This window comes from Chiloscyllium plagiosum, unplaced genomic scaffold (assembly GCF_037043375.1).
Source record: "Chiloscyllium plagiosum isolate Xiang-an unplaced genomic scaffold, Cpla_swu_hap1 HiC_scaffold_5, whole genome shotgun sequence".
NCBI classification, from domain to species: domain Eukaryota; kingdom Metazoa; phylum Chordata; class Chondrichthyes; order Orectolobiformes; family Hemiscylliidae; genus Chiloscyllium; species Chiloscyllium plagiosum.
Window position 1 is genome coordinate 51,411,871 of NW_028270143.1, and position 19,248 is coordinate 51,431,118.

At 39.9% G+C, this 19,248-nt stretch overlaps 1 protein-coding gene across 1 annotated transcript in view; it reads right to left on the reverse strand.

Moving 5' to 3' along the window:
• The window catches only part of galnt12 (UDP-N-acetyl-alpha-D-galactosamine:polypeptide N-acetylgalactosaminyltransferase 12), an 82,137-nt gene that overhangs the window by 41,198 nt on the left and 21,691 nt on the right, over positions 1-19,248 (reverse strand). The window contains exon 2 of the mRNA XM_043689958.2: positions 8,290-8,459. Coding sequence (XP_043545893.2) covers positions 8,290-8,459 — 170 coding nt within the window. The remainder of the gene's footprint in view (positions 1-8,289; positions 8,460-19,248) is intronic.

A 19,248-nucleotide genomic window follows, 5' to 3' on the forward strand; every position in this document is an offset into this window, starting at 1 on the left:
ACAGTTCACTATCACCTTCTAATGGGCAACAAATGCTGGCCAAGCTAGGAAAGTCCACATCACACGAAAGAAAATAGAATCTTTCCTATTTCGTCAGACTGTAAAACTGAAGTATGGATGCCAACCAAGCTTTTTGAGCAATACCATCAAATGTTTTACGGCCATCAGAGGATACCCCAAATGAACAATCTAAGCAACCAATTCGTAGAACAATTGATCTGCTTCTTCGCCAAACAGCTCTCTCAAGGTGCATGTTGAGAAGAAAACTGTACCACAAACACTAGAATTACTACTCAATTGATGGAAAACACAGAATAAAGCAGCTTTTCAGGATTATGTTAAAGTATTTAGATAACAATGACAACCATTTAAAGCTCAAACATAAAAGCATTTGTCATTGTTGTAAAGCACAAGTAACATTTGCTTATCTATTAAGGAATTGTGGTTTGAGATTTCTGAACCTTGTGCTCTGATCAATTAGCTCCAAAAGAAAACACATCTGAATATCAGAGCACTTTTCACAACAAGTCAGAACCTAAAGTAGCAATAATAACAAATAGCTTGTTGCATATAGACTGGGAAATGGTCATAAATTAAATATTGATTTGTAAAGGTATTATTACTGAAGCTTCTCTTCTAAAAAAAACCCCAAGGAGGAACAATAAGAATAAAATGAAAATTTGGATGCTCAATGACATGATTATCTTTTGCTATGCATACTTCACAAAACAAAGTCATCTAAATATGAAGTTATATCTGATGATTTGTAAAGTTGTCAGCCTGTGACTTCCAGCAATAAAAGTTAAGCTTTTTATTTTATACAGAAACACTTTATAACATTTACTTAAGAAATAATCTTGTTTTAAAAATGGGTCAATCAAGGAATAATATGCAGCGACACTAAAAGTAAATCCCTGCCAATATTGTAAATTAGTGTGTCAGTAGCTTGTGCATGATTAAAAAAATGTTTTCCTGTCCAAATTTTTTGTATATTCCTCCTATGCAATATAATTCACGGTGATTCAGTGCAACGACCTAAAACTTCAAACAATACAGACCGTGAAGATCACAGAAAATGGAATATATACTTGCCCTACAAAATCCATCCAAACAAGTTCATATTAAAGCATTTGTAACCAGAATCTCCAAGAAAACAATCAATTTAGACCTCCTCTTGAGGTCCCCAGCATGGCAGATTCCAATCTTCAGTGAATCGTTCTTTTTGTTATTCATCCTTGGGATGTGGAAACCACTTCCTGGACCTGCATTTATTAGCCATACTCAAATAGCCTTCAAATGAGAGCCTTGCTAGGCCATTTCATATGGAAGTTAAAAGTCAATCATGTTGCTGTAAGTCCAGATTCACATGCAGGCCATACCAGTAGGTTTGGCTGACAACCTTCCCTGAAGGACATGGGTGAACCAGACAGATTTTTACAATAATTGACAATGGCCGCTACATCATTATCAGACTCGCTTTTAAATTTGATGTTTTTCAGTTGAATTTGAATTTCATCGTGGGATTCCAAAGCATATCCCCAGAATATTAGATTACTCGTTCAGTAACATTTCCAGTGCACCACCAATTGAAAGTTGCCAGGACATTCCCACAAAAGTACTAAAAGTTTATGACCCTAGCCAAACAGCTTCAACATGGCATCTATCTAGAAACATGGAAAATTTTCCAGTTATGTCCTGACCACAAAAGGCAGGCCAAATTAATCCAGCTAATTATCACTCGAACAGTCTACTCCAGATCATAAACAAGAAGAAATAATTGACAGTACCATCAGGAAGCTTTTCTTGAATAATGGCTGGCTTACTGACATTGATTCGCATTCTATCACAGCTACTCAGTTCCTGGCCTCATTACCACCTTGGCTGAAACATGGGCAGAAAAGATGAAATCCAGCGATGAGGTAACAATCTTTGACATCAAGGTAATATTTGATCAAGTGTGACACCAAGAAGCCTTAACAAAAATGAAGTCAATAGGAATCAGGGACAGGACTTCCCACTAGCTGGAGTTATGCCTAGTACAAAGGTAAATACAGAGGAATCGCGATTATCCAAATACCAATTATCCAAAAATTGGATTATCCGAAGGAGATCTCGCGGTCCCGATGGAAACATTACATAAAAGGCATGTTTCCAACAATGATCGCGTCTTTTGTTTACAGTGATTAAACAGGCATCGTCTCCAAATTACTGACCTCCCGCCCTCTCTCTCCCTCCACACTTTCCCTGGAATTCTATACAGGGGCATACCCTAAACCTCCCTTCCCCAAGTAGTCTCTCCAATATTGCCCTGTACAAGTGAAGGTGGAACCTGTCAAAACATTGCAGTACAAAGTTGTGGGGCTGTGGCTGCTTGTGCGTGTGCTATTTGAAGACTTACCCCCACAAAGGTAGGAGCTGCAGCATTCTGTTGTTGGTGTCCAGTCCAGCTGCCCCGGAGAGGGGGCGGGTGTGTACGGGGTTGGGGGGCGGTGTTAGATGAGGTTTGGGGTGGGGGGAGGTGTTGCACTGGGTTGGGGGCGGAGGGAGGCAGTGTTAGATGGGGTTGAGGATGGGGTGCAGTGTTGGGGGCAGGAGGCAACATTAGATGGGGTTGAGGCAGGGTGCAGTGTTGGGGATGGTGGCAGTGTTAGACGGGGTTGGGAGCGGGGGGAGGTGTTGCACAGGGCTGGGGATGCGGTTTTGGGGGACAGGGGCAGTGTTGCATGGGGTTGGTGGGCGGGTCGGGGCAGGGGGTGGTGTTGCATTGTGTGGGGGGGTGGGGTTAGGGGCAGGGGAGGTGTTGTATGGTGTTAGAGGTGGTGGGGCAGTGTCTGACGGCGTTGGGGGTGGGGGATTTGGGGCAGGGCCTCATGCGCTGTGTGCTGCTGCAGTCTCCTGAACGAGGAGCAGACTTTAAAAACACGGAGCCCTAGAGGAAAGGCATTTAATCGATTATCCAAACGAAAACATGCCCGCCCATCACATTCGGAAAAATCGAGGTTCCCCTGTAGTTGTGACTGTTGGAGGTCAGTCATCTCAACTTGGGACATCACTGCAGCAGTTCAAGAGATAGTGTCCTAGTCCCAATTAGCATTAGTTTGTTAGATAAATGACCTTCCTTTCTTCATAAGAGGGGAGATTTGCTGTGATTGCAAAATATTAAATACCAGCTGCAACTCTTCAGATACGAAAGCTGTCCAGGCCCACATACAGCAAGATCTGTATAACATCCATTCTTGGGCTAATATGTGACTTATAGTATTCATGTCATACAAATGCCAAGCAATGACCACCTTTAAATCGATCAGGTCTGACCATCTTCAGCTGCTTCATCAATTGCCTTGCCCCCCCCATCAAAAATGTCAGAAGTGGGATTGTTTGCTGATGATTGTCCAACGTTCAGCACCATTACTGACTGCTCAGATACTGAAAAGTCCATATTCAGCAAGAGCTGAGTAAAATTCAGGCTTCGGTGGATAAATGGCAAGTCAGGTGATCTCCGTAGCCATATTCCTGTATTTCTTCAGTTTTAAACCATTTTAGTCTCAGGTGTTATCATCAGATGATGGAATCAAAAATTGACAATATATACCATACCAATATTGTAACAACTAAAAAATAATATTCATGACAAACAATACTTCCTTTACCAGGATTTGAAAGATGCAACATTGTTGCTTTTTATACAGAAGCCATGCCTGTGGAACGTTTAAAATGACACTAAATTGCAAAGTTAAACATGAGTTTTCAGTTCTGACAAGTCAGATTGGACTCAAAAGTTAATTCTGTTTCTCTCTCCATTGATGTTAAAAACAGGAAATGGTAAATATTTACAAGCTACCAAGTAAAACACCACTATGATTTATTTTTTAAAATAAAATTGAGAAGTAATTAAAATAAGAAACTCAGGCCAGGGAGGTGTGTTGTATCTGCATGATGTGGGGGTTGGTGGACTCCACTGTGGTTCATATTGACCACATCTGTAGCAACTATTGGCTGCTTGAGGAATTCCAGCTTAGAATTGATGTGACAGAGTCTGAGTTTTGAGTACTGCCATACATCAGGGAGGGGAAAGAGTTTCCTAGACATTGATTTAGGAGACAATCACACCCCTTAGATTAACTACCTCAAATTCAGTGGTCAGGGACAGGTAGAGAGAACTGGGAGGTAGTGCAGAAGGACCCTCAGTCCTTGAGCTTATCTTACAGGTTTGATTAGATTCCCTACATTATGGGAAAAGGCCCTTCGGCCCAACAAGTCCACACCAACCCTCTGTAAAGTAACCCACCCAGACCCATTCCCCTACCTTACCTGATTTACCCCTGACTAATGCACCTAATACTATGGGCTATTTATCATGGCCTGCAAATTTTTGGATTGTGGGAGGAAACTAGAGCACCTGGAGGAAACCCACACAGACACGGGGAGAATGTGCAAACTCCACACAGACAGTCACCCAAGGCAGGTATCGAACCCCGGTCCCTGGTGTTGTGATGCATCAGTGTTAAACACTGAGCCACCGTGCTGCCCTCAGCGTTTGAGATTCTTGCTCCGTGTGAATGAGAGTGGGGGCTGTAGGGAAGATGAGCAAACTAACCATAGCATCATGGGAAAGACAGCCATTCAAAAGGGGGCAATAAAAGAGAAATGTAGTTACCATCAGGGATAGTACAGTCAAGGGAATAGACATGGTTCTCTGTGGTCAGGACCTAGAGTCCCGAAGGTTGCGTTGTCTGCCAGGTGTCCGGGTTCAGGATGTGATGTTGCCGAGAATAGAGGATTTCAGATATAAAAATAAACTGGAAAGGCTTGGACTTATTTCACTGAAACACAGAAGGTTGAGGGGTTACCTTATCGAGGTTTATAAAACCATGAAAGGCACAGAATGTGAATGACATGGGTCTTTTCCCTAGGGTGGGGGAAGTTAAAACTACGGGGCATTTTTTTTAAAAAGTGAGAGGAGAAAGATTTAAAAAGGACGTGAGGGGCAACTTTTTTCTTTGCAGAGTGAGTGATTCACATGTGGAATGAACTGCCAGAGAGAAATGGTGGCTGTAGGTACAGTTACAACATTGAAAGGTTCCTGAGCAGCAAAGGTTTGGGCCAAACACAGGCAGGTGGGATTAGTTTAGTTTGAGAACATGGTTGGCGTGGACTGGTTGAAACAAAGGGTCTGTTTCCATGCTGTAAGACCTCATCTCATCTGTGTTGCAGATGAACATGGAGTAAGAGTGGAAAGATCCAGTTGTTATGGTCCATGAAGGTACCAATGATACAGTACAAAGAGGAAAGAAGTTCTGTTGAGCGAATATAAAAGCAGTCAGTAGCTAAGTGAAAAAGCAGAACCAAAATGATGAAAAGCTCTGGATTACTACCTGAGCAACAAGCAAACTGGCACAGAGTCAACAAGATTATAGAGGTAAATACACGACTCAAATATGGAGGTGGGAGAAACGGGTTCAAATTCATGGGACATTGACACCAGTATGGGGGAAGGAGGGAGTTCTTCTAATGGGATGGGCTCCACCGGAATCATGCTGGGACCAGAGACCTGGCGAATCACAGAACTAGAGCTGTGGATAAGGCTTTAAAACAAATAGTGAGGGAGTGGGTTCAGTTACATGGAAAATTAAGGAAAAAGGTAAGGGATGGAGTGCTCAGGAAATGTTTTTAAAGTTTCTAAAACAACCAATAGGGCAGAGAGCATGGAAAATATCATGAATCTAACTTCAGGCACAGAAGGTAAGGGATCAACTATGAGAAGGGGTGGTTAGTCAATGCAGGACTGAAGGTGTTCTACTTGAATGCATGCAATATGTGAAATAAAGTGAGCTTGTAGCACAAATTGAAATTGGCAGATATGTGGATATCACAGCTATGTTACAACCAGAGGATCACTGCTTGGAACGAAATATCCAAGGGTACACACCCTATCAAAAGGACAAACAGGTGGATAGAGAGGGTGTGACTGCCTTCTTAGTAAGAAATGAAATTAAATCAATTGCAAGAAGTGATATTAAGTCAGAAGATATAGAGTCTGTATGGGTAGAGTTGAAGAACCACATAAGAAAAAAAGACCCTGATGGGAGTTGTTTCCATGCCTCATAACAGTAGTCAGGATGTTGGCAGAAAATAAATCAGGAGATAAAAAAGCAACTACAAAATGCATTAGATTGGAAAGATGCAGAAGACATGAAATGATAGGCCAACTAGCATGGCCTCAGTTGCTGCTTAGATTTTACAGTCCATTATAAAGGATGAGATTATAGAGTACTTTTAAGTCCTTGCCTTTGTCAAGGGGAGGTCATGCCTAACAAATCTGTTAGGATTCTTTTAGGTGATAACAAGCAAATTAGTCAAAGAATAGCCAGTGGACGTGATTTATTGGGATTTCCGGAAGACGTTTGATAATGTGTAACACGGGCTGCTAAATAAGAGCCCATGATGTTCAGGACAAGGTACTGGATAGAAGATTGGCTGACTGGCAAAAGGCAGAGAGTGGAGTTAAAGGGGTCTTTATCGAGATGATAGCAGGTGACTGGTAGAGTTCCGTAAGGGTCAGTGTTGGGGTCACAACTTTTCACGTTGTGCATTAACAATCTAGATGAAGGAACTGACAGCATCGTTGATGGGTTTGCAGATGGCAAAAAACAGGTGGAGGAACATGCAGTGTTGAAGTCGTAGGAAGACTACAGAAGGACTTGGACAAACTAAAAGATTGGGAAAGTAGTGGCAAACGGAATACAGATGAAGTATGGTGGTATGAGTTTTGGTAAGAAGAAGAGAGACATAAACTAAACAGGTAAAAGTTTGGGTAATCTGATGCACAAAGGCAGTCCTAGTTCAGATTCCCTTAGGTTCAGATAGCAGGTACGAAGGCAAATGCAACATTAACATTCATTTCAAGAGGGTTAGAATGCTGAGGTTCTAAAATGCTCTGGTCAGATTGTATATAAAATATTAAGAGCATTTTTGAGCATTTAAGGAACAGTATGCCAATGTTTGAGAGCGTCCAGAGGAGGTTTATAACAATGATCCCGGAAATGAAGGGCTTGTCATGAGAGGAGTGATTGGAGAATCTGGGTCTGTACTCGAAGTTTATAAGGATAAGTAGGGATCTGATTGAAACTTACAGAACACTAGATAGATGTTTCCACTAGTAGGGGAGATTGTGACCCAAGAGCACAGCCTCGGAGTGAAGGGACAATCCTTTAGAACAGCGATGAAGAGGAATTTCTTCAGCCAGAGGGTGGTTAATCTGTTGAACTCACTGCCGCAGAGGGCTGTGGAGGCCAAGTCATTGAAGGCATTTAAGACAGCTAGATAGGTTCTTGATTTCTAACAGAATCAAGCGTTATGGAAAGAACGCAGGAAAATGGGATTGAAAAATACATCAGAGTCAAGAGAGTGGTGCTAGCAAAGCACAGCAGGTCAGACAGCATCTGAGGAGCAGAAGAATCGACGTTTCGGGCATGCCCGAAACATCAATTCTCCTGCTCCTTGGATGCTACCTGATCTGCTGTGCTTTTCCAGCACCACTCTCTCGACTCTGATCTCCAGCATCTGCAGTTCTCACTTTCTCCTAGTTGAAAAATATACCAGCCATGATTGAACGCAGGAGCAGATTCAACAGGCTGTATGGCCTAATTCTGCCCCTAGGGTCTTATGCTGCCAGACCTTGAGTTTCTCCAGTGCTTTCTGTTTATACTTATGCTTGAAGGAGTTGCACAAACATGCATAAAAATAACATTCATTTCAGAAGCAAAAAAACCAGAAAAACTACGGAATATAATTTATCAATACTTACAACTGAATAAACAAAATGTACGTAGAAGCAAATTATTTCTAATATCACCATTTGGACAAATACTTTCTTGATTTTTGGATTACATACAAGACAAAATGACACGGCAAGAAAAAAGAACTCATTCCACCTTTCAAGTAGTACTGAGCACATAACTCTAATAGTTTCTTGAATGGATTCCTTCACAAATAGGATTCAAACCTTTGCACACTAAAATCTCTTCGTAAGGGATGCATTCGCATAGAATGTCAAAATTGATGATTTTCAAAGAGCAAAATTACCCAACTACATTTGCACAGTGCAGATTTACCCTCAGAAAACTGTGCAAGGGCAAACGAGTCCTAGTGGATTAAAAGATTCCCAGTATGAATTGCACATATGAGCAAATTGGTGATGGGCAACATACAAATGTTGTGCAACTTTACTGTATCTGGAAAAGAAATACTGTATCAGGAAATGAATGCAATTGACAAGATTGTATCTACCTCGGTCACTGTAATCATCCACAAGGATGAGCTCCTTTAACAGAATATCAGGTGAAGTATCAAGAACACTGTGGACCGTCCTCAGGAGTGTTGACCAGGCCTCATTATAAAACGCTATTACCACTGAAGTGGTAGGAAGGTTTCGATAATCGTACTTTTTCTCTCTACACCTATAATGTAAACATTAAAAATAGTATCATGTACATTTGCAGTTGAATTACAACATATTGCATACATTTGGCACATTCATTGCATTTACTTTACACAATGTGAACATTTTGAAGGCAAGCATTCTCCCAGTAAAAACAAGTTGTTACCATGCACCCTTTTCCAAAAAGGAGTGTGAAATACTTCAATATTCTTTGAATATCTTTGGCTGAAAGAAATCTGTTCAAGTGTAATCGCTAAACAATAATACCTTAATAACCCTGAAGACAATTTAAAGGAATTCACAATTGTGAGCGCATTATCGTTTTCATTCATTCAGTCATTTCTACTTATTTCTGTACCAATTTATCGCGTGCAAACTGAACTCAGATGATTCTTAAAATTGCAATGACGTGATGTGAACTCCTATTGTCTCAAGTATTAGTCCAGGCATCAGAATATATAACCACTCAGCTATCATACATTCAAGCACAATTTTTTTTAAATCTTAAGCTATTTTATCCCAAATGTAATTGAGCCGAACAAAAATTTAATTTTGTTCTGCCTTAATTTAGTGCTCTGGATTTTGTGCACACTGCTGGTACTGAAGAGATCTGTGAAATATATGATGCTACTTATATTTCCCAATGTCTACCTTAGTTCTGGAGCCAGCTTAAAAGGATCTCTGCAATCATACCACTTTGAAGTCATTGAATAGGTTAAGCAGCCAGGGAGAAAGTGAGGACTGCAGATGCTGGAGATCAAAGTTGAAAAGTGTGGTGCTGGAAAAGCACAGCAGGTCAGGCAGCATCTGAGGAGCAGGAAAGTCGACTTTTCAGGCATAAGCCCTTCAGGAATGAAGGGGGGTTTATGCCCCAAACGTCAACTGTCTTGCTTCACGGATGCTGCCTGACCTGCTATGCTTTTCCAGTGCCACACCTTTTGACGAGGTTAAGCAGCCAGTCACACACTAAAATAATCCACACAAAGATCAAAACTTGAGGTAATGTACAATAAAGCAGCACATAAGCCTCATCATTCACTTTTGTAATTTTACAAAATGCTAAATAAAGATTGCAAAATAACTGGCAATAGAGTAAAAACTGAAATATCAAATCTTAAAAAAATTGCTTTTACAATTATGGTCTTTGTTTTTTTTAAACAAAGTGTGGGATGCAGAAATGTGGCATTCTATATATTAACCTTTCTGGCCCAGAAAACTAATCAACAGTGATTATGAATTAGTACACCATTAGTAAGATCCTCCAACTCCAAGAATTCTAAGGGTGATAATGTAAAAAGTGGAAGGTTATGTTCAGTGATATCTAATTGATTTTTATCTTCAACAGCAAATTCTTGGAGAGTGAGAAGTCACTGACAGTGACTTTGATTTTCTTCATTGAACTGGATATGTGCAAAAGCCTGAAGTTTCACAGTATTAATGAAGATTGCATCCAGTTTTGCAACAAAATTAAAATCCAGTTTATTATCTCAACCAATTACTTATCCCAACAACATCCAGGTAACGAGAAAATTTATCAATGAGAAAAAATCCTGCATGGTAAAACCTTCACCCTTATCTTCGAAGTGACTGAAGCCTTTAATTTGATTTTAAATGACTGCATACCACAAATTACATTTACAAGGTCCTAACAGAATAGTAATCTCTACAGTACAGTGGATTTAAAACATGAAAACGTTACCTACTTGGGAATTACTGTGGTTATGGAGAGGGTTCGACACAGATTTATATTCAGGGGGCAAGTGAGGACTGCAGGTGCTGGAGATTAGCATCAAGGAGTGTTGTGCTGGAAAAGCTAGGGCTTATGCCTGAAACTTTGATTTTACTGCTCCTCGGATGTTGCCTGACCCGCTGTGCGTTTCCAACAACACACACTCGACACAGATTTCTATTCATTTCTCGCTGATTTCATGACTGCATTTTGTACCTACCATCTCTGGTTTGAGAAACTTGTTTAATTAAAATATTTCCATGAGTGCTCCTATAAAATTTCCCTGACCTTCAGAGTGCCTGATCCTCGTAGACAGCCCCTTCTAAACCTATAACTACTTCCAGCTAGAAGGACAAGGGCAGCAGATACTTGGGTACACCACCACCCAGAAATTCCCCTCCAAGCCACTCACCATCCTGATTTGGAAATATATCACCATTCCTTCACAGTTGCTGGCGAAAATTCTGGAATTCCCTCCCTAATTGCAATGTGGATCAAACTACAGCATGTAGATTGCAGCAGTTCAAGAAGGCAGCTCACCCCCACCTTCAAGGGAGATTAGGAACGGGCAAGCCAACAACACCCATGTCCCACAAGTGAATAAGAAGAAATCTAGATCTGACACCCTCATCAGTCTCATGAAGTTCAATGTTCCTCTCCCCAATCCATTCAGTTTCTCAGAATTCAGCCTTAATATCTTGAGACTGAAATACCTGATCTTTGTTACATGGGACCTCACTATTACTAGGTATGCAATGAATACAGTCACAGACTGACTCGTACTGCACAGGTTTATCCATTGTAGTTGACTCAGGGCTCTTCAAGAGGGTCATAACAGTTAAAGCTCAAAAATAAAGAACATTGGCTTTTTTTACTAAAAAGCAGAAATCAACTTAAATCCATTTCAGTTTCAGGTGAAAATTAAAATGTAGAAATACCACTATTTCCCAATTCTACCATTGTCTAGCACTAATGCACTGTTGAACAAAAGAACATTCCCAGAGCGCTCTCACATGAGAAAATTGCGTTCTCAATGAGAACGTAGTCCATCCAGGTCATTGGCAGTGCTGTCAGAACTCTCTAAAACAGTCATGTATCCCAATCTCCCAGCGCTACAAAACTAAAACTCTCTCACAATTTCAAACCCAAAATGATGGCAAACTTCCATATCCTAACAGTACTCTTCCCAACAACCCTCCATATTCACATCTCTCCATAAATAATACTTCAACTGCCTTCCACTTGAAACAATTTTCACCATCTTGATATAGATTCTGGGCTTTAAAATAAATATATTCTACACAAACAGGTTAATCAATGTACACAAAAATAAGCACTTTTAAACTGAATTGTAAAAGCTTAACACACAGTAATTTACCAAAAACAAAATGACACTAACATTTTAAATCAGTACTCCCAACAATACTGTCCTCAAACCTACCTAAGATTAACTATTCATAATTGATTTCTTCTTGATCTGAAGAAGTTGATGGTTTTTTACAATCCTTCAGAGTTAATAATTTAGCTCCAACTCAAAGTAAAAACATCTCTCTGCACCGCCATTACTATAAAGATTGCAGACAGCAATATCACCAGTTCTTTCGCTAAACCTAATTTGCTGTTTTAAGATCTCACCTTTCAAGTCGTTAACCTCAAATCAACATGGTGCCAAGCCTTTTAACTAAGTCCAAGCTTGGTTTAATTGCATTTATAAAATTTAATGGCAGAAAATTGTAAGTCCTAACATTACCAAAAATGAAATCGTCATAAGGTTACATGAAATACCTAGTCTACAAATGATTAATATGAAAGACGACTCAGTGGTACTAATGAAAATTGGAGCAGGATTACATGGTAAATATCGCACAAACCAAACCAATGGCACAACCTCAACTTCTAAACAAACCAACAGTGGTCACGGTTTCCTCTTTGGCAATTGAATGCAGCAGTCAGCTATTTACTTATGAAAAAGTTTGAAGAGCTTCTGGTTTTCTCTGTTCTGCAAACAAAAATCAGGTTCTATCACCAACAAACCTGCAAGGTGAAGTGTAACTTATTGGTCATTTCTCCTTGGCATCTCGCAGTTAAAGTTTGATTCTTTTTACAGTTTTTAGTTGTTTTCATTCATAGTTGGTTGTCAAAGCAGAACTAAACTACCAATATTCTATTGCAAACTGCAAATTCAGTATCATTCAACTAACCATCACTCAATCCCTACTACCCACATCCCGCGGGCTACCATTAGCCAAAAACTGAACTAAGTTAACCATGTAAGTACAGTGGCTACAGAAACAGATCAGAGGCTAGGGATCCTGCAACAAGTAACTCACTTTTTAACTTCCCATTACCTGTGCATCTATAAAGCACAAGTTCAGGAGTTTGATGAAATACCCCACCACTCGCCTAGAGGAGTGCAGTTCCACCAATACTAACTAGACTTATTACCATCCAGGGCAATGCAGCTAGCTTGTTTGACACCACATTTATAAACATTCACCCTCAACGACCAGTACACAGTAGCAGAGTGCATTCTGTACAGGATACACTGCAGAAATTCACCAAGTCTCCTGAGACAGCATTTTAAAATCCATGACCACCACCATCTCAAAAAATCAAGGGCAACATATGTGGGACACTATTACCTTCAACTTCCTATCCAAGTCATGTATCATCCTGGTTTGGAAAGTTATCACCGTTCCTTCACTGTTGCGGAGTCAAAATCCTGCAACTCTCTTCAGAGCATTGTGAATGTACCTACATCAGATGGACTGCATAGCCCAAGAACATACCTCACTATCAGCTTCTCAAGGGCATTTAGAAAAATTTACATTCCAACCCAGGCAGCAAATCCTACATCCCCGGAATAATACTTTTAAAAATGGAGGAGCGTGTTGTCAAGTAACTGAAATAAAACCATGAGTTTAATTTTGAGACCACACTGTTCCACTTCCACAATTTAAAGGGAGGCCATTAGCACATCATATTGGAGTCCGTTCTTTCGAAGAGCTTTAAGCTTCTAAGAGAGTTCTTGTAGGTTTTTGCATTTAATAATGCTAAGGGGGCCAGAACAGATACATTAACTACTTCGGCCAGTTTGAAGCATTTCAGGAAAGGGGACACAGTCTTAACCTTAAGAGCCTAACCTCCAACAGTAAAATTAGGAGACAGCACCAGACACACACAGGGTGACAAAAGTTTTGAACTTTCCTCCACAAATAGTAATTAATGTTAGAGCTGTTGATAATTCTAAGCCTGAAATTTGCACGATCTAATTTACTGGTGAAACAAGGAAAAAATAGCTTACTATGTTAGTAGGGAGATTATTATTCGAAATGTATAACTGTAGTTGGGTAAAGAAAGAAGGGGATCTCAAAGTACAAATACAACAATCACGGAAGGTCACACCACAGACTACCAAGATGATTGGAATAAAGCATGCCACACATGAAAGTTCATTTCCAAAAGGAAAGCATTGCAAATTAGGGAAATTATGCTGTTTCCATCCCTGGTTAAGCCGCACTTACGAGTATGTACAGTTGCTGGTTCCCATATCAGTAAAAACACCAGAAAGGGTACAGACAAGATTTACAAGGACAATAGCAGAAATGCATGGGTAAACATATCAGGAAAAGACTAACAGGATAGGATTTTATTCACTTAGAAAAAGACCAAAGAATAACTTAATAGAGGTGTTTACAATCATGAAAGGTTTTGATAAAATTCCAAACAATGACAATGTTTCTTCTTGTGGGAAATAACTTAAGCAACGTCTGAAGCAAAGGAAATCTACCATCATTACAAGAGACTCACAGCAATACGGTTGACCTGTAATTGCCCTCTAGTTAATTAGAAGTTGGTAATATATTCTGAACTAGTCCAGACCCCAAGTGGCAGTGACTGACACCATAACAGGTGTTCCCTTTTTTTTTTAAAAAAAACACCACCACTGCCATCCACCTCAAACGCCCAAATCTTCCATTCCCACCTTCCTATTCTCAGAGGGCTCATGGCAATCCTCACACTTCAAAATAGGATCAGAATGGGAAAACATTTGGGAAGCTCTGTTTTAAGGGATAGAAGTATTCGCCTTAAACAGCTACACGGCGCACAATGAACTTGTACAGCAGATTCCTTATTTTGTGAAGTGGTTGAACTAATCAGCTTACCACCATTACTAAAGGCAAAAGCAAGTTATGCATTGCAAGTTCAACACTTAAGACATACTTAGTATGTACATCAAATTTACAATGAACATGTTTTCAGTTGTTATCTCCCTTTGCCAAAGTTCATTTTCTTGAACTTGCAGACTTGTATTACTCCATTCAGTAAACTGAACATTTTTTATGAAGACTTGCTTTGCTCCAACTCTGAACAAAAGCTTAACTCTGCATTCAGAGATGGTATCAGCAGAAACCACGCAAAGGGCCAGGGGAGGTTGGTCCGCACAAACATTACTTTTTAAAAATCAAACCCACTCCAAGTACAGTCAGATAAACCAGGTTCACGCAAGAGTAAAATGCCCTCTTTTAGAGTAAATTGCTGTGAAGAGTTTTTTTTGTTTACACTCTGTTATTTTTCAATAATTAAAAGTGACTGGGCTGGCAAGTTAAAAGTGCACTGCTGCCCTCCAGTGTTATTTTGAAAGATGAGTAAATTTCAAGCGTTCCGCAACAGCGAAGTAAAAAGAACGACAGAGACAAACTTGTATGTTTATTAGGAGAACCAACTGAAAATTAAATTACTAAGACCAGGTTTCAAAAATATCTCATAACAAATACATCAATACACAATCTACTTAAGAATGTAAACAGAAGAAATGCAAAAGGCAAAGAAAACACTCAATTTAAATAGTTAATGTGACTTTTCTTTAATAGCATCAAAATTAAGTGGCCAGAAGAGCAAAAAGACTTGGTTAAAAGGTTTACTAAATGCAGGACCTTGCTTTAAGTAATTCATTTATTGTATTGCCTTTACAACAGCAAAAGCACCTCAAAAATAATAGAAAATACAAATTGATAGGTTAACAAAAAACACATTGGCTCTTTTAGCCTGCCTGAAACAAGCTTAAGAAATGGGTGCAAAAATAGCCAACTGCAGCCTTTCAAGGCTTCTCCAACTATTCACAGAGACATGGTTGAACTTCAGAATTATTTTTATTCACTTGTGAAATGTGGGCACCACTGGCTGGCCAGCATTTATTGCCTGTTCCTATTTGTCCTTGAGAAGGTTATGAATCTTATTATGTGAATATAATTCTATAACTCTGCAAGTACAAATTCATCTCACAAACGTATATGCGTGCGTGTGCGTATAGTGCAATGGTCATGATTCGGATATGGATACCAAACTTAGCTTTCATAGGGAGGGCCTCAACCCGGACCTTGGGTTCATGTCACCCTACAGGTGACCACCATTGCACTATACACACACACGCAGACAGGCAGACAGACACACACATGTATACACAGACATGCGCAGAGACATTCACACACATTCCTACAGACATACACACTCCCACATGCACCTTCTCAGACTTAAACCCCTTTACTCTGACACACACACATACATACACTCTCTCTCACAGAACTCTCAACCACCCACCCACCCACCCCCCCCCCCCGCCACACACACACACATACACTCTCTCTCACAGAACTCTCAACCACCCACCCACCCCCCCCCCCCCGCCCCCCCCCGCCACACACACACACACACACACACACATTTGTGGGATGAATTTGTACTTGCAGAGTTACATTGTACTTTACTTAAAAACTGCATGAATCCATTTAAGACTCTTAACTCATTTATTAGATTATAATCAGTCTAAATATTATGGCACAGACAACAGAACACAGGGGTTAACACCTTCAACATCTTATCTGGCTGACACCAATTGTTACAGTTAACGTGAGAATGTAACTTTTAAAAACGTTTTGATTTACATATGAAAGAAGTGAAACAATCATGGTCATTCTAACAGAGAGATTTAACAAATAATCAAGATATTTTTCAATGTATAATTTCAGTTACATCACACTGTAACCTTTTGTTATAAATTCTGTGTCCTACAATTGTGTACTCCACAACCACCTGATGAAGGAGCAGTGCTCCGAAAGCTAGTGCTTCCAATTAAACCTGTTGGACTATAACCTGGTGTTGTGTGATGTTTAACTTTGTACACCCCAGTCCAACACCAGCTTCTCCAAATCATGTCCACACAAGTAGTCACCCAAGGTTGGAATCGAACCTTGGCCCCTCGTGTCGAGGCAGCAGGGCAAACCACTGTGCTATCATGCCACCCCTTTAAATAATTAAAGGTAGTAGGGTAGGTTTTGAGGAAAGAGTCAGAAAGGCATTTGGGATCCTGAATTTTCTAAATTGAGGCTTGTAGTGGCGAGGAAGTTGTGATTCACCATTATAAATAGATTTTACACTAACTGGACATTACACTCTTGTGAAATATTAGACGGGATGCATTAAGAATTTACAAGAATTGCTTCCAAGATAAAGGGGCTTCACTTATGCAGAGAAAATAGAGAAGCTGGAGCTCTAAGAGATTTCATCAAGGTCTTCAAAATCATGAGAAGTCTAGACAGCGTTGACAGAGCAACTATGTCCATTGGTAAAAGTTTGAAGAATCCAAGGATGCCAGTATAAGGTGAAAGACAAAAAAAAACCAAAAGGCAACAGGAGGAATCTGGAATTCATTCCTTGTATATGCAGAAGCAAATTCAATCATGGTTTTCAAGGGGGAAACTGAAAGAGCAAAACAAAAGGGCTACAGAGAAATAACGGAGAAGAGATACTAGCTGATTTGGTCTGAAAAGAGAGCCAACACAGATACAATGGGGTGAATAGTCTCTTTGTATTGTAATAATTCTGTGTATTGTGTCCATGTTTACTGACAACGCAAAATTAGACAGATTAATATACCATAACAATGTCAGACGTTGCAAGAAGATACAGATGAGTGAAATGATTGGGCAAGAAAACTGCTAAAGTGGGAAAGTGATCATTTTAGTAGGAAAAATCAAAACTATTTTAAAATAAAAAAAGGTGCTAGTTAACTTTTGACATTAAGACCTAATAAACAAACAGGGGATTAGGAAGGCAAATAGCACTTTAGATTTTATTGCAAGGGTATTGAATGTGACAGTAAATAAGTCTTGCTGGAAATTTTAGTGCTTTGATGGGAGTCATACTAGACTTATTGTGTACAACTAGGTTCTCCTTACTGTGAAGAGGTATATATCGTTTGTGCAGCTAGATTGAGATTACATTTCACCATGTGTGAGGTTTGCTGCAGCCTCCCTTTTAAATATTCCATCTACAGAACCTGCTGGTAGATAACATGGTAGATGAAAAATATCGCTCCTGGTTTCACAAGAAACACCTCTAGTTCTGATCACGTAGTAGTGACTATTTGCATGTCAGCATCGGGATACAAATTACATTAATATGATAGACAGTTTAAGAGATATTTGGAGGAAGTCCTGGATGCAGGATCTTATTCCATTGAGATCTTAAACTATACTGTCCACAAGTTATGACATCACCACAATGGGTGGTACTTCAGCCAGTAACTCTTCAGACTTTTATACTCTTACATGGGCAACAATGCAGCATTGTCCCCATGCTTGGTTTCCATTATTAATATCAAATATTTGTCTATATTATATTCATTACCTCCACATCTCACTTGCCGTCTCCTAATGCACGGACTCAGCTAGTTAGGAAGTTTCACTATTATCGGCACGGTGGTTCAGTGGTTAGCACTGCTGCCTCACAGTGCCAAGGACCTGGGTTCAATTCCTGTCTCAGGCGATTGCCTGTTTGGTTGCCCGTGCCTGCGTGGGTTTCCTCTGGGTGCTCCGCTTTCCTCCCACAATCCAAAGATGCGCAGGTTAGGTGAATTGGCCATGCTAAATTGCCCATATAGTGTTAGGGGCATTAGTCGGGGTAAATTTAGGTAGGGTAATGGGTCTGGATGGGTTATTCTTCGGAGGGTCAGTGTGGACGTTGGGCCGAAGGGTCTGTTTCCATACTGTAAGAAATCTAATCTGAATATATTCTCTTTGAACCTGGAAGATTGATAGCTTTCCAAGTTGAAGACTGTTGACTTTCTCTCCTAATAGCACTCTGCCTGCAAGTCCCTTTATCTGGAGCATCATTGATCTCTCGGATTTTCTTTGTAGAGAACATCTCACTTGTTGAAAAAGAGAATTTTTTTCATTGCAGTATCCTAAACCTGTGGTCACCCCTTCCTCATGATGGTTTTCATAAGCTGTATGCATCCCATTTATGTTGGCAGACATATATCCGCAAGTTGCCAATAAATCTGCACTGATGTATGTAAATCTTTTTACTTCAGCTTGTTGACTGGTTTGGATGCTTTAATTTATTCTCAATTACTGCATTATTGGTAAAACCAACATGAACACCTCCTCATTTCTGCTTTTTGATGAGTGATTCTTGCTTAGTGTTATTTCTATCACTCGTACAGAGGATTCTTCCAGGGAAGATAAAGAAACTAAAATTCTGTCTGAACTGGTCTGTTGTGTCACCACTAGTACAATGTATTCACCAAGCTGTACTGCACTGAGTAACATCAAGTGAAGATCTCTCAAAGCACGTGTAGTGTACTTAATGCGTTATCGGACTGCTAGTGTTGCTCACAAACATCGATGAACTCATTTTAGTGTGATAGCAGTGGAAAACATTCCCACGATTCAATTTAGTTGCAGGTGTCTATCTTAATGACAGTATTAAATAAATTTCTTCAGCCAACATTTCTTTCTCAACAGTTTCCTGTGTCTAGGTTCTACCATGAATCTGCAAGTTGCCCCTTGACAAATGATCCTGCTCCTAGTCCAATTGTTTCTTGTCGTTAACTAGTTTACGTCTTGTCCTTCTATCATTGTAAGATGGAGGTGAGACATAAATTTATATTAGGAATTCTTGATTGTAAAATACATCTAGGTTTTCTGCTACTTGTCATCCTCAAATGGAATAGCTTATAGCATTCTTGTACTCTTAAGTGCTTTACTTCCTCGTTGCACTGTTGTCAGGTGTAGAC